Source organism: Phyllobates terribilis, unplaced genomic scaffold (genome assembly GCF_046119375.1).
Source record: "Phyllobates terribilis strain yellow unplaced genomic scaffold, ASM4611937v1 Scaffold_5__5_contigs__length_657084704, whole genome shotgun sequence".
In the NCBI taxonomy this organism is placed as follows: domain Eukaryota; kingdom Metazoa; phylum Chordata; class Amphibia; order Anura; family Dendrobatidae; genus Phyllobates; species Phyllobates terribilis.
In genome coordinates, this window is record NW_027362765.1 from 146,957,415 (window position 1) to 146,973,655 (window position 16,241).

Genomic DNA, 16,241 nt, shown 5'->3' on the forward strand with positions numbered 1-16,241 from the left:
TCCCTCACATCCCAAGATGGCTTCCCTCTATATACTCCTACTCAAGTGCTCCCAGGATTTACTTCCTCCACCTCATCCACTACATGGTTCCCCCTCTCTAGGTGGTTCCCCCCCCTCCAGCCAGGGACGAGGGACTGTGCTCTCCCGTAGGAGCAATCTCGCCCTGTCCCCCGGAAATGTGGTGTAGTGAATGCTGGTGTTAGGGTCCTGAGCTGTATTCCTTCCTTACCTGAGGGTGAGATACCACACCTCTGGATGAGATGCAATACCTCTGTGGCGACCGAATCCTCAGGGGCGCCACAGAAACAAGTCACCAATTCTGCATTTATCACCCACTCCTGGTTTTGACTCCTGAGAAAAAATACTGACCGAATACTGGTCTAAAGCAACAAGTCTTCAGTTACCCTGCGTGACTGCAGACTTGTGAATAGTGATAGTGCGCACTGTGCGTTGTGAGGATTCTCCAGTGTCAGCGCTGGGAACAGCAGTCATGTGACGGCAATTAGGCGATATGCATGCTCCCGGCCTCAATCCGACTAGACTGTTTCTGTCCCATCTAGTTGGATTGTGGCTGGGAGTGTGCATATTGCATACTTGCAGACACATAAACGCTGTTGCCAGCGCTGGAGAATCCTCACAACGCGCACCACATACGTCTGCAGTCACATAGAGTTTTAGACCAGATTTTTTTTAGTCTCTTTAAAGGGGTTAAGTACAAAAATAAAAAAATAATTTTTTAAAACTATATAAAAAATTAAAAAAACATAAATATCTGGTATCTACACGTCCATAAAAGTCTGGTCTTATCAAAATATAAAATGAATTATCCCGTACGGTAAACATCATAATGAGAAAAAAAATCGAACCGCTAGAATTGATGTTTTTTGGTCACTCACTACACCTCCCTAGAACTAACAATACAATGAAAAGCTGATCAAAGTATGGTATGTTCCCTAACTTGGTATAGTAAATCTTTCAGCTCGACAGACAAAAATCAAGCCCTCACAGAGCACCATCCAAAGAAAAATAAGAATCATTACGAGGTTTGGAAAATAGCAACACACACCAAAATTTATTATTTTTTTTTACAAACGTACAATGTTTTTTTAAGCACTTAAAAAAAAACTATGCAAGTGCAGTTACTCTGCAATCGTTCTGACCCAGAGAATCATGTTTTCAGATTATTTCTACCATACAATGAATGCTGTAAAAGAAAATTCCCAAAAAACAATGGCGGATTTGTTTTTTTTTCAAACATTTTTCCCGTTTTTCAGTACGTTATATCCTAAAGCGAATGGTGTCATTTAAAAGTACAACTCGTCATGAAAAAAAAACAAGATCTCATATGGCTACGTGGACAGAAAAATAAAAAACTTATTGATCTTGGAAGATAAATTGAGTGAAGGGGTTAAAACTTTCGTGTCATGCGCTACCCACCTTAAATTATTATTATGCTTTTCTTATACAGCACAATCATATTCTGCATCACTGTCCCCATCGGGGCTCACAATCTAGATTCCCTATCAGTATTTCTTTGGAGTGTGGGAGGACCTGGAGTACCCAGAGGAAACCCACGCAAACACGGGAGAACATACAAACTCTTTGCAGAGGTTGTCCTTGGTGGGATTTGATCCCAGGACCCCAGCAAAGCAATAGTACTACCCACTGAGCCATCATAAAGGGTTTTAGCCGCAATTGACATTTATCGCTCTACTGGATAGGTAATAGATGGCTGATCGCTAGGAACCCCACACTAGGACTGCCACCAATCACTACAAAATTTCTTCTCGCTGTGGTCAGTATTGAATTGAAAGTCATGGTCACGAATGCACATCGCTAATCAATGTATTATTTATGGGACTATCAGAGATAGTTAAAGGAGTTGTCCACTACTTGGACAACTCCTTTTCATCCTCATTGAACACTTATACTCACCTCGGCTGCAAGCGCCATTCAAACGGTTTCGGCACTGGCACTCCTGGGGATTGCATAACATTGTTATGTCACGCAATCCCTGTGACCAATCAATGCTGGATTCACTCTCCACTTCTTCGGACGTACCACACACATCCACTGCTGTTCTCTCATTTCCTCCGGATGGATGTGATACGTCTGAAGGAGAAGAGAGTAATGCCAGCGCTGACTGGGCAAAGGGATCGAGTGCTATAACAATGTTACTCGATCCATGGGAGAGCCAATGCTGACACTACTGGAACGGCATTAGCACTGGAGGTGAGTATAAGTGTTATTTTTTCACAAGGGGGAAACATGAGGATTGAGAAGGGGTGGATCTAGAAGTGGACAACCCCTTTAAGAACAGCACTCAGCAATATGTCTAAGTTCCATGTTACAATAAATAGAGGAGTAGGGAGGGCGCCATTGTGACCACAACACTATTCAGACTCTCCTGGAATATGGGCTATGGACCTTGGTTATAGTTATCTCTAGGGGTCCCAGGAGTCATACATTTATCATTTATCCTGTGCATAGATAATGTATTTTTTTCAAGGGATAACTCATTTCAGTTTATCAGAATTTGGCCTTTATCCAAAGCCTTGTAGACAAATCAGTCAGACAGCCGTATAAAACGGACCGAGATCGGAACGCAATGCATGGATTGGCCAGCAGCTTTGCTGACCCGAGCATGACAGCTGCGTAAAAATGCATGAAGCTGTCAGCCTCAGGCCTGGAGAGCCGCCGGCCAGTCTGATCTCGATCCAGTTTATACAGCCGTCTGACTACGTCATTAAGGCTTTTAGTTCTGAACATGCAGAGAACAAACTGTACAAGGTTGTGCGTTTCTGGAATATTGTCTGCATCCTTATTCCTAGGTTAAAAGTTTTAGAATTGAAGGTTAAAGGGGGTCGTCCCATTAGAACATCCCCTTTACATCAAGGGATGGGGCTTCTTTATGAGCTAAAGTGGAAAGACACGAGCCAGCAACAGCTCTTACTTGCCATTAATGTCAGCCATGTAATGCTATATATCCCCAGCAGTAACAGCTGCAGGGGAATTACCTGTCTATTAGTTATGGGGTCTTGGGAACCAGACCTTGGTGATCAGTGGCTCCTATATGAAAGAGATCATCTATGTCAAACCCTGTTTAATGATTTGCATACATTTTATATTTTTATCCAATTAGACAAATCAATAACCAAATAAATAAAAATTTCTTAACCACAGATTCCCCAATATAATATTTTCCAATTGTTTGCTTTAAACACAGGAGTGTTCGAATCGTGCTGAATTGTCAGCTTTGATGCTGTTTTCCTCAGCACGCTGCTGTTTACAGAAGTCTGTAGTCTGTCGATGGACCGGAGTCATAAAACAGTCAGATTCTGATCACAACGCCTGCTATTCCCTACAATATTGCATGTGCGTTACTAAAAAATGGGACAATTTATCATAACCTGTACTTTTCCTCTGTGCAAGAAAATAATGTCATTGACATGTGCAATATCTGTAATTTTCAGCCTCCATCTGCTCTTCACGAGGGGTGAGCTCCTGCCAGAAATGTCTAGCTGTCAGTCCTGTATGTGCTTGGTGTTCACAAGAGGTAAGGTCCTCCTGTAGATTGTCAGCTCCTTGGGAGAGATTGTGTTTATGGGATATGTAGAAGCTGACTCCTACTATGATAGAGATTATTGTACTGTGGTAATAGGATTTTATGCAGCTTTTTTTTGGCTTGTTATTTGGATGAATCCGAGCAGCTCTCCCTCCCTTACCCCATCGCTGGTCTGTAGATCCTTCCCGCATTCCCTCACCCTCCTAATAAGGCAATGTTTCCCTGGTCTCATACTACACGTGGGGCTGTGTCTCCCAGACAGATGTAACATCGAAAAGCCTGACAGCGTGCCAGGTCCCCACCCTCAGCTCCTCCAGCACATCCAACATCTGGGAATCCTTGTACTTGGAGCTGAAGCTTCTGCTGAACGACTTATTAGTTTATATGTTTAAGTCATTCCTTACATATTATGTGACCGCTCGCGGAGAAGCAGAACCAGCTGGACTTACAGGACTTACAATCCCACAGATTGGTTCTACAACCCAATAAACTGTCAATTGGACAGTAAAACCTGGCTCTCCCACCCAGGTGCATGTGTCACTGCTGCAACTAGCGGCAAGGGATCCGCCAAACCTAGGCCAATAAGGATACAAAAATCAATAAACAAAAATTCCAATGTGCGCTGTGGTCCCACCTCTATATCTCAGAATATAAAAGATGAATATACTGGTTATTAAATGTCCCACTTACTAGCTTAATAGTCTGGAGTTCAAATAGTCCAAAAAGTGAGTGACTGAATGCAGAGTATCGCAACACGCTCGCTGACAATCCTGCTGTGGGTTGCTGGTATTCGTGCAAATGGTCCTGAATGGACAGGGCGATTGGAGTAGAACATATCCAATACTCCCTGTAGAGAACTTTCAGTGTAGCTTGGAAAGTTGCTTATGGAACTTGAAAAAGTTAGTCCTATAGCTCCAAGTATATGAGCGGCGCTCCGGCCGGCAGCTCCGCGACATCCGGAAAGTTGCTGAGCAAACTGCTCTGTGATTCCTGAGGTCACCAAACTACAGAAGTCTTAAAGGGCAAATAGAAACCAGTGATCCTACGCATTTCAAAGGTATTGTCCTTCTTCCTCAGGGATTAGGCTTCCTCCATGTCAGGTAAGTATATATACAGTGGTGGCCAAAAGTATTGGCACCCCTGCAATTCTGTCAGATAATACTCAGTTTCTTCCTGAAAATGATTGCAATCACAAATTCTTTGGTATTATTATCTTCATTTAATTTGTCTTCAATGAAAAAAACACAAAAAGAATTGTCCTAAAGCCAAATTGGATATAATTCCACACCAAACCTAAAAAAGGGGGTGCACAAAAGTATTGGCACCGTTTGAAAAATCATGTCATGCTTCTCTAATTCGTGTAATTAACAGCACCTGTAACTTACCTGTGGCACCTAACAGGTGGTGGCAATAACTAAATCACACTTGCAGCCAGTTAACATGAATTAAAGTTGACTCAACCTCTGTCCTGTGTCCTTGTGTGTACCACATTGAGCATGGAGAAAAGAAAGAAAACCAAAGAACTGTCTGAGGACTTGAGAAACCAAATTGTGAGGAAGCATGAGCAATCTCAAGGCTACAAGTCCATCTCCAAAGACCTGAATGTTCCTGTGTCTTCCGTGTGCAGTGTCATCAAGAAGTTTAAAGCCCATGGCACTGTGGCTAACCTCCCTAGATGTGGACGGAAAAGAAAAATTGACGAGAGATTTCAACGCAAGATTGTGCGGATGGTGGATAAAGAACCTCAACCAACATCCAAACAAGTTCAAGCTGCCCTGCAGTCCGAGGGTACAACAGTGTCAACCCTTACTATCCGTCTGCGTCTGAATGAAAAGGGACTGTATGGTAGGATACCCAGGAAGACCCCACTTCTTATCCCGAGACATAAAAAAGCCAGGCTGGAGTTTGCCAAAATTTACTTGAGAAAGCCTAAAACGTTTTGGAAGAATGTTCTCTGGTCAGATGAGACAAAAGTAGAGCTTTTTGGCAAAAAGCATCAACATAGAGTGTACAGGAAAAAAAAAGAGGCATTCAAAGAAAAGAACACGGTCCCTACAGTCAAACATGGCGGAGGTTCCCTGATGTTTTGGGGTTGCTTTGCTGCCTCTGGCACTGGACTGCTTGACCGTTTGCATGGCATTATGAAGTCTGAAGGCTACCAACAAATTTTGCAGCATAATGTAGGGCCCAGTGTGAGAAAGCTGGGTCTCCCTCAGAGGTCATGGGTCTTCCAGCAGGACAATGACCCAAAACACACTTCCAAAAGCACTATAAAATGGTTTGAGAGAAAGCACTGGAGACTTCTAAGGTGGCCAGCAATGAGTCCAGACCTGAATCCCATAGAACACCTGTGGAGAGATCTCAAAATGGCAGTTTGGAGAAGGCACCCTTCAAATATCAGGGACCTGGAGCAGTTTGCCAAAGAAGAATGGTCTACAATTCCAGCAGAGCATTGTAAGAAACTCATTGATGGTTACCGGAAGCGGTTGTTCGCAGTTATTTTGGCTAAAGGTTGTGCAACCAAGTATTAGGCTGAGGGTGCCAATACTTTTGTCTGGCCCATTTTTGGAGTTTTGTGTGAAATGATCAATGATTTGATTTTTGCTTCATTCTCTTTTGTGTTTTTTCCTTGCAAGCAAATTAAATGAAGATAATAATACCAAAGAATTTGTGATTGCAATCATTTTCAGGAAGAAACTGAGTATTATCTGACAGAATGGCAGGGGTGCCAATACTTTTGGCCACCACTGTATTTAAGGCAAGTGACAGGTTCTCTTTAAATTAAGGTATAGCCCTTCTGCCGGACTTTATGGAAATAGTGGAGCACTGCACTTTCTCTGGCAGTCCCATAGAAAATGAATGGAGCTGAAGTTAAGGATATACTGTATACACTGTTGTTCCATTCAAGAGCTTTGCAGTTCCCAAAGCCCTTATCACGGCGGTCCCAAAGTTGGACCGCAGTGATCAGTAAGTTATTCCTGGTCCTATGGTTAAGGGATCATTTAATATTTTGAGAATGACCTTTTAAATGTATTGACTCATGAAGATAACTACAACCATTTATTGCTCTGTGTGGTGACCACTGCCACCATGCAGGAAAGTTGAACACTTACGACAAGAATTTCCCACAAATTACAGCCAATCACTGGGGTTCCTAGCATCTGGATATTTGGTGATCAATTTGCTGTCCTTAGACCATTGTACTAAGTGGGGACTGTCAAAAAGTGGACATCCCCTTTAAATTGTAATTAATGTGTGATGGTTTTACTGCTGCATCCGTTTTGCCCAATATACTATATTTACCAATCTGATTTAATAAGGGTACGTGCACACGACGTCCTCAAGCGTCTTTTTTGGGGGGGGTCGTTTCTTCATCGTTGTTATTCATCGTTTTCGCCTGCAGTGGGGTTTTTGAAACTTTTTTAGTAACCATGAAAGCCGCCAGAAGAATGGTCAGGACACTTCTTTTAACCACTTCATGTCTTTCAAGACCTGATGTGGTTAAAAGACTCTCCTAAGACTGAACATATGAACAAGAAGTCATTTTTACATTGCGAAGCATATGGTGATTCTTTTTAGCATTTATTAAGCTCATTTTCAGGTGGGTTTCGGAGCAGACCCGCCTGTAAAAAATCGTTGTGTGCCCATATCCTAATTCTAATTTTTCCACATTATACCAGATTGTATATTATTAGCTGTAAAGTTGAAAAACCACAAACCACAGATTCCAATAGTATATTGTATACTTCCATATTTGACCTTCATCTATGTGGAAAGCTTGTGTCACATCATCATTTTTAATCAGAGGTTCACATGAATCACTTGATGTTTGGTTATACTGCAGATTGGGATTTGATGTCTCCCCTATTGAATGTAGACACGTCATATCCAGACCCCGTGTGAATCACTTTATTGTCTTGTGGGTCAGTTATAGCTGGGATCATATGGGGACAGTGGATGCATTTAAAATAGTTTTTTTTTTTTTTCATTTTAAAGGGGCATGATATAAAAAAAAAGAAGAAACTAGTGTGGTCTTGTATTTCTAACCACTCACAGCAATGAATTTAAGAAATTAAAGTCAATGGGGTAAAATGACCACAACGCTACCATCAACAATCCGCTTTGTGGTTGAGCAGGATCTTCATAGTCCACACTGCTCTGCTACGGTGTGTGAATTAGGGGATTCATAATACCCCAACATTTTATTTGTAATATCTTATTGCTATTCCATATGTAAGTTATATCCTATTAGCAGCTATATACCTCCCTGAATAGACAGTACAGCAGCATGTGATGTGCATTAAAGGCAGCTGCAACAAATGGAAGCTGTCATACTTTATTATAGTCTCCAAAAAGTAATGGACTACAATCTCCCCAGAGACAAAGGAATGAACAAGGCAGATTCATGAAGAGCCTTATCTGTGTATAGTGTTAAACTATCCTGCCTGTTTATGACCTTCAAAGCTACAATTAAAGAGGCTGGCCCCTTCTTTAAAAGTTAAAGGATTATTCCCAAAAAAGCAAGTTATCCCATTTGGACCTCCAGGGATCACAAGATTCGGGCTCTGGAACCCCAAGAACGGGGCTCAGTGGCTCCATCCTGAAGGTGATGGTGTGTGTCAGTGTCAGAGAACAGCCAGGAGACCCATCAGCTATCTCTCCGCCATTGCCTGATGTTCACGAGCCAGCACTCCACCGCCTCCAATTGTCAAGACAATTAGGCAATTGGCTGACGATTGATGGACGAGGCCGTGGCTGCATTCACTACTAGGCCTGATATTAGGGAACTCGCAGTGAACGTACAGTATAAATACATCCGATTCCAACGCATGGAATATATACAGTATATACATATATATATACTGTATATACCCCAGTACGGTCACTGCCAACTCCACAATAATAAAAGGAACTAGCTGTCACCACAAGTCATTTATACAGGCTGATTGGACATCCGACAGGTAGCATATGACTTCAGGGGGGTGTTTTACAGGTCAAGAGGAACAGAGCTATTAAACGTAATATATTTAATCCGGAAAAGTAGACAGTATTTATAAAAATATACAAAGGTGTTACAAAAGGGGTACAAAACAATATGGCATATATAATCACATAAAATGAAAAGAATAAAAAGAGAAAAAGTATTAAATCTGTGTCACAGAAGTGGCTCAGAGCTTAGCGGAGGGAAGCACTCCTTAGAGCAATGGACAGAATCACAGAGCACTGTGTCTTCCAGAACTGACCAATGACAGAAACCCAAACTCTGATTTTTATTAGATCAAGGCTACGTCCACATACGTCCCTTTAGTGAGCTCAAATGGAGGGCTGGTCGTGGGATGTGCTAGGTATTTAGAAGATTATGAGATCCCCAACTTTCAGGATATCTTCGTCCCTGGGGGTCCCAGGGTGGAGATATTGTTGTCATGTTTCCTATCACAATTTTATCTTTCTATAGAGATGAAACATGCCATAGGTGACATCATCCATCTGACTGATATTCAGATGGAGGTGTTCGGCTCGCCTTACGGTGATGTGAGTGAATGCGTTATGTTAGTTTCTTTGCTACCACACCAAAAATATATCTCCCATAAATATTGGATCCTTGAAAACCCCAATACACAATCACTGACCACTGGCTCCAGAGTGTCTGAGATAATTCCTTTGAACAGAAGGAGCCCCTGTACTTCTCCACCTCTGAGTATATGAATCCAAGACTTGGTACCTGGTTCTCAGCAGATCCATGTTGTAATTACCTGTTCAATGCAGGAGGTCCTACTTCAATGGAAGTTGAAGTGTCAGCTCCTTCTCACTTCCCCAGTTATAATTAATCCCATATGTTCAATGTGAAGGTTATATGTTCCCTCTCTGGAGATGTCTTTATGGATTTTACAAGTTCATCTACGAGAGTGTGCATGAGTGGCATCTACTCTATGCATTGTCTATGGGACTGTCATGTAGAATGCTTGGCCTGGTCCAGCAGTCCAGTAGATAACGAATAGAGCAGAGGCCGTGTATGTGCATCTCTGCTCAATTCAGAACAGGGATGCAGACTCTTGTTCTTGGTGTTCCAGGGGCCCAATATCAAGATCCCTGGGGGCCCTAGCTGTTGGAACACCAGAGATTAACAATGTCTTCCCTATTCAAAAACTTGCCTTTTTGTGAATAACCCTTTAATGTGAATGGGTCTAGAATATCTATACTCACCCCCATGCCCGATGCTGCTGAAATGGGTGGGGGACACAGTACCAAGTGTAGAGGAGCATCACAGGTCTGAGAAGTGAGTATATATATGTTTTTTTTTTATTTCTTAGACCACCCTGGGACCATTAAGTTTAACTTTTAAAGTAGGGAGCAACCCATTTAATTTTCCGGTCTCTTATGATCTTGAGATAGCTCTGCCGACTTGGATCTACAGTGGGTATGAAAGGTATTCAGACCCCTTTAAATTTTTCACTCTTTGTTTCATTGCAGCCATCTGGTAAATTCTAAAAAGTTCATTTTTTTCTCATTAAAGTACACCCTGCACCCCATCATGACTGAAAAAAAACAGAAATGTAGAAATTTTTGCAAATTTATTAAAAAAGAAATACTGAAATATCACATGGTCATAAGTATTCAGACCCTTTGCTCAGCATTGAGTAGAAGCACCCTTTTGAGCTAGTACAGCCATGAGTCTTCTTGGGAATGATGCAACAAGTTTTTCACACCTGGATTTGGGGATCTTCTGCCATTCTTCCTTGCAGATCCTCTCCAGTTCCGTCAGGTTGGATGGTGAAGGTTGGTGGACAGCCATTTTCAGGTCTCTCCAGAGATGCTCAATTGGGTTTAGGTCAGGGCTCTGGCTGGGCCAGTCAAGAATGGTCACAGAGTTGTTCTGAAGCCACTCCTTTGTTATTTTAGGTGTGTGCTTAGGGTCATTGTCTCGTTGGAAGGTGAACCTTCTGCCACGTCTGAGGTCCAGAGCACTCTGGAAGAGGTTTTCATCCAGGATATCTCTGTACTTGGCCGCATTCATGTTTCTTTCAATTGCAACCAGTCGTCCTGTCCCTGCAGCTGAAAAACACCCCCATAGCATGATGCTGCCACCAACATGCTTCACTGTTGGGATTGTATTGGGCCGGTGATGAGCAGTAACTGGTTTTCTCCACACATACCGCTTAGAATTATCATCCAAAAATTCCTTCATGTGTTTTTGAGCAAACTCTATGCAGGCTTTAATATGTCTTGCACTGAGGAGAGGCTTCCATCGGGCCACACTGCCATAAAGGCCCGACTGGTGGATGGCTGCAGTGATAGTTGACTTTGTGGAACTTTCTCCTATCTCCCTACTGCATCTCTGGAGCTCAGCCACAGTGATCTTGGGGTTCTTCTTTACCTCTCTCACCAAGGCTCTTCTCCTTGGCTGGACGGCCAGGTCTAGGAAGACTTCTGGTGGTCCCAAACTTCTTCCATTTAAGAATTATGGAAGCCATTGTGCTCTTAGGAACCTTGAGTAATGCAGAAATTCTTTTGTAACCTTGGCCAGATCTGTGCCTTGCCACAATTCTGTCTCTGAGCTCCTTGGGCAGTTCCTTTGAGCTCATGATTCTCATTTGGTCTGACATGCACTGTGAACTGTGAGGTCTTATATAGACAGGTGTGTGCCTTTCCAAATCAAGTCCTATCAGTTTAATTAAACACAGCTGGACTCTAATGAAGGAGTAGAACCATCTCAAGGAGGATCACAAGGAAATGGACAGCATGTAACTTAAATATGAGTGTCTGAGCAAAGGGTCTGAATACTTATGACCATGTGATATTTCAGTTTTTCTTTTTTAATAAATCTGCAAAAATTTCTACATGTCTGTTTTTTTTAGTCAAGATAGGATGCAGAGTGTACTTTAATGAGAAAAAAATGAACTTTTTAGAATTTACCATATGGCTGCAATGAAACAAAGAGTGGAAAATTTAAAGGGGTCTGAATACTCTCCGTACCCACTGTATATATTTATGGCTTACATTGGTCTTGACAACCAGAATGAAATTCCAGTATTGTCTGTGGGGCCCATCCCAACGTCTTCACTCCTTCCTGCACTTTCACTTATATAGCTGCAGGTTATCTAGTTTACAAGCCTGCAACTGCTCAGATCAGGTCTAGATAGAGATTTCTGAGCCAGAACACGAGAGGGTGGGTCCTGGCTGCCTGCAGGGGATATAGTTACAGTATGTGTCAGTCAGGTAACACATTTACATGCTCCTTATTATTGACTCTTGCCTATTCTGCTCTATTAAACTTCTATATCGATACTTATGTGGGAACAGTAGTAACATTTATAGTGGATGTTAGAATGAATCATGAGGCATCCAGGCGACGAGTAATGGACTAGTAGGACATTAGCTCAGAGGGTACATGACGTTATGTATTACTTGGCCGCAAAGGAGAAACTTCCTGTCTCATTATACAGACAAGTATAAATACACTGATTCACAGACATACTCACATATATACTGCACGATGTATGAAATATATACAGACACGGATCACCCACTAAACATGTGGAATGTCCATAAAAGCTCTTTGCATCAGAATCAGGAGGTCTGGAACCTGCTTATTAGATGAAGACATGAATAACTTGTAATTTTTGCCTAAAAGACGTTAACGCATAATATATATATGTGGAATTATATACTTAACAAAAAAGTGTGAAACAACTTAAAATATGTCTTATATTCTAGGTTCTTCAAAGTAGCCACCTTTTGCTTTGATGACTGCTTTGCACACTCTTGGCATTCTCTTGATGAGCTTCAACAGGTAGTCACCGGAAATGGTTTTCACTTCACAGGTGTGCCCTGTCAGGTTTAATAAGTGGGATTTCTTGCCTTATAAATTGCGTTGGGACCATCAGTTGTGTTGTGCAGAAGGCTGGTGGATACACAGCTGATGGTCCTACTGAATAGACTGTTAGAATTTGTATTATGGCAAGAAAAAAGCAGCTAAGTAAAGAAAAACGAGTGGCCATCATTACTTTAAGAAACAAAGGTCAGTCAGTGCGAAAAATTGGGAAAACTTTGAAAGTGTCCCCAAGTGCAGTTGCGAAAACCATCAAGCGCTACTAAGAAACTGGCTCACATGAGGACCGACCCAGGAAAGGAAGACCAAGAGTCACCTCTGCTTCTGAGGATAAGTTTATCCGAGTCACCAGCCTCAGAAATCTCAGGTTAGCAGCAGCTCAGATTAGAGACCAGGTCAATGCCACACAGAGTTCTAGCAGCAGACACATCTCTTCATCAACTGTTAAGAGGAGACTTTGTGCAGCAGGCCTTCATGGTAAAATAGCTGCTAGGAAACCACTGCTAAGGACAGGCAACAAGCAGAAGAGACTTGTTTGGGCTAAAGAACACAAGGAATGGACATTAGACCAGTGGAAATCTGTGCTTTTGTCTGATGAGTCCAAATTTGAGATCTTTGGTTCCAACACCGTGTCTTTGTGCGACGCACAAAAGGTGAACGGATGGACTCTACATGCCTGGTTCCCACCGTGAAGCATGGAGGAGGAGGTGTGATGGTGTGGTGGTGCTTTGCTGGTGACACTGTTGGGGATTTATTCAAAATTTAAGGCATACTGAACCAGCATGGCTACCACAGCATCTTGCAGCAGCATGCTATTCCATCCGGTTTGCGTTTAGTTGGACCATCATTTATTTTTCAACAGGACAATGACCCCAAACACACCTCCAGGCTGTGTAAGGGCTATTTGACCAAGAGGGAGAGTGATGGGGTGCTACGCCAGATGACCTGGCCTCCACAGTCACCAGACCTGAACCCAATCGAGATGGTTTGGGGTAAGCTGGACCGCAGAGTGAAGGCAAAAGGGCCAACAAGTGCTAAGCATCTCTGGGAACTCCTTCAAGATTCTTGGAAGACCACCTCTTGAAGCTCCTGACTACCTCTTGAAGCTCATCAAGAGAATGCCAAGAGTGTGCAAAGCAGTCATCAAAGCAAAAGGTGGCTACTTTGAAGAACCTAGAATATAAGACATATTTTCAGTTGTTTCACACTTTTTTGTTAAGTATATAATTCCACATGTGTTAATTCATAGTTTTGATGCCTTCAGTGTGAATGTACAATTTTCATAGTCATGAAAATACAGAAAAATCTTTAAATGAGAAGGTGTGTCCAAACTTTTGGTCTGTACTGTATATATATTTTTTTATTACAGTAAATATCATTGTCTGTGTTGCCCTCATGTGCCATTGTCCAAAAAATCTAGGAAAGCTGTCTGACAACCCTAGCAGGCACCAAGAAAGATTCTTGACATACTGCTATTTAAGATTCCTAAATGACAGACTTAATATTATAGTGGTGCTCCATGTTGGACAATTCCTTTCAGTTAGAATTCCCTGACAAAAAGCTAATCACCTGTTGTCCTCCGGCAGAGAACCCTAGTGTCCATAATAAATAATTTAATATGTGGGGGGGAGGACTAAGCAATAAATGTTCATTGCCCCCACTGGTGAAATAAGGCATTACACAATGAACAGATATGTTGGATCATCAGCAGAGATATGGTGTTTAAAGCTGCACTCTCAAAATAATAGATCTGCTTAAAGGGGTTTACCATCCGCCCTTAGGTTATACTTATGCAGACACTCTATGTGGCTTCAGACTTGTGAATCCTCACAGCGTGCACAGCACGCTATGAGGATTTTCCGGTGCGGTGCTGGTTCCACGAGCGGGCAGTCATGTGACTGCAAGTATGCGATTTCCATATTTCTGGCCACATTCCAACTAGACATGTTACTTGCACTGATTGAGGCCGCACACATCTACTCAGCGTGTGACTGCATATGTGCAGTCACATGCCCACCACTACCGACACCGGAGAATCCTCACAGCACGCAATGCACTGTGAGTATTCACATGTCAGTAGTCACATAGAGTGACTGCAGACTTGTACCTGAAGGCTAGACAACCCCTTTAAGCATGTCTATTATTTTGAATAGAGAGCAGCATCAAACAGCATCTCTCTCTGGAGGATCCAACATGTCTGTTCATTGTGTAATGCCTTATTTCACAAGTGGGGGCACTACAAGATAATTGACAACCCCTTTAAGAACCTCTATTATTAAAACAGATTTTTCTGTAGAAGGATACTGATGACCTTTGCCTAGGATAGGTCATCAATATCGGATCATTGAGTATCCGACACCCAGCACCCCCCACAGTTCACTTGTTATTTTCTTACTTCAAAAGAATAGGAGCTGTTCTGCAGGACAAGACAGCGGCTGCTACACATTGAATGTAACTGAATTCTGCTGCTTCGTTCAAGGTGTTTACATTCAGCCTTATCCTGATCCGGTGTTTACATCCGATTTCATACTGATGACTTATCATCATGTGAATACTTCCCTAAAATATGGTATTATGGGAAAACCCCTTTGAAGAGGCTGTCCGATTTATTAAACCGACTTCACCTGATAGAGGGGTGTCCATATCTTTTGGCCACAGCAGAATTCAATTTCAAACATGTTTCTTGCTCTAGACGACCTGCTATGTCCCATCCTGCTCTACAAAACTAATTGATTAAAATGAGAACTGTGTAATATGTTATTTCCCCTGTGGAGGCGCTGTAGGGAAATTGAAAAGTGACTACCTGGTTTCCTCACAGATCCTAGATAATTGTTTGGAGATTGGAGGATAAATAATTTATGTTTACAGACAATTTATATTTATTTTAAAGAAAATTAACAAAGCCATACAATGAAAATGAAGCAAATTCAAAAGCAAAACAATATCTGCAGGCTTTTTTTTTTAAGTATCATTCTGGCCTCAATAAGGGCATCCAAATGCACCATCATGATTGCTAATCTACTGGTGTTTCTTCAATGTCTTCTTCTGTCCTTCAGGACTTTGGAAGAGGGGCTTCCCGCTGTGATACAAAGACAGATCTTCTGGCTAATGGTTGTCTCCAAGAATACATTGAATACCCAGTCAGCGAAATTAGTTTTTCAGCCAACATACCACTGAGTGATAAAGGTTCAGGCGGGGAAACTGCAAAGATCACGCAGATGACCCCACAGAAGATTGAACTGTTTCTAAGACCAGGTAAAGGAGCATCAAGATATCTGCTATTATCGTGCAAGCCTTAGTGAAATCATAGTGTGGCATCTTACCTGGATATGGTGTAATGTGGGAAAGACTTAAAGGGTTTGTCTGGAGTATAAAACTCTAGTAGTAAATTCTGAGTTAGGTGTCTCTTCTTGTGGCCACAAAGAATTCCTGTTAGTCTAAAGTAGGGTTCCCCAACTCCAGTCCTCAAGGCCCACCAACAGGTCATGTTTTCAGGATTTCCTTAGTATTACACAGGTGATAATTGCATCACCTGCACAGGCAATAATTCCATCACCTGTGCAATACTAAGGAAATCCTGAAAACATGACCTGTTGGTGGGCCTTGAGGACTGGAGTTGGGGAACCCTGGTCTAAAGGACCAGGCTTACTTTTTTAATTTCAGGGTAAAAGCTATGTAATACTATATTTGACCTGCAGGGGCGCTGCAGGGAAATAGAACACTTGTTTCCAACTTTCCCCATAGATCACACCTGATCATATGGGATCTGAGAAGTTGGAGACCGTTTAATCTAACAAAATGGGATTTTTGAAGTAGAAAACCTATGTTATTCCTCTCTATCATGTT

At 42.1% G+C, this 16,241-nt stretch overlaps 1 protein-coding gene and 1 long non-coding RNA gene across 2 annotated transcripts in view; one reads left to right on the top strand and one right to left on the bottom strand.

Annotated features, from left to right (window-relative positions):
• LOC141272428 (uncharacterized) overlaps positions 1–16,241 on the bottom strand; it is a 115,975-nt gene that overhangs the window by 69,572 nt on the left and 30,162 nt on the right. The gene's annotated exons all lie outside the window — the stretch shown is intronic.
• ITGB3 (integrin subunit beta 3) overlaps positions 1–16,241 on the top strand; it is a 112,529-nt gene that overhangs the window by 3,709 nt on the left and 92,579 nt on the right. The window contains exons 2-3 of the mRNA XM_073683139.1: positions 3,474–3,556; positions 15,452–15,650. Coding sequence (XP_073539240.1) covers positions 3,474–3,556; positions 15,452–15,650 — 282 coding nt within the window. The remainder of the gene's footprint in view (positions 1–3,473; positions 3,557–15,451; positions 15,651–16,241) is intronic.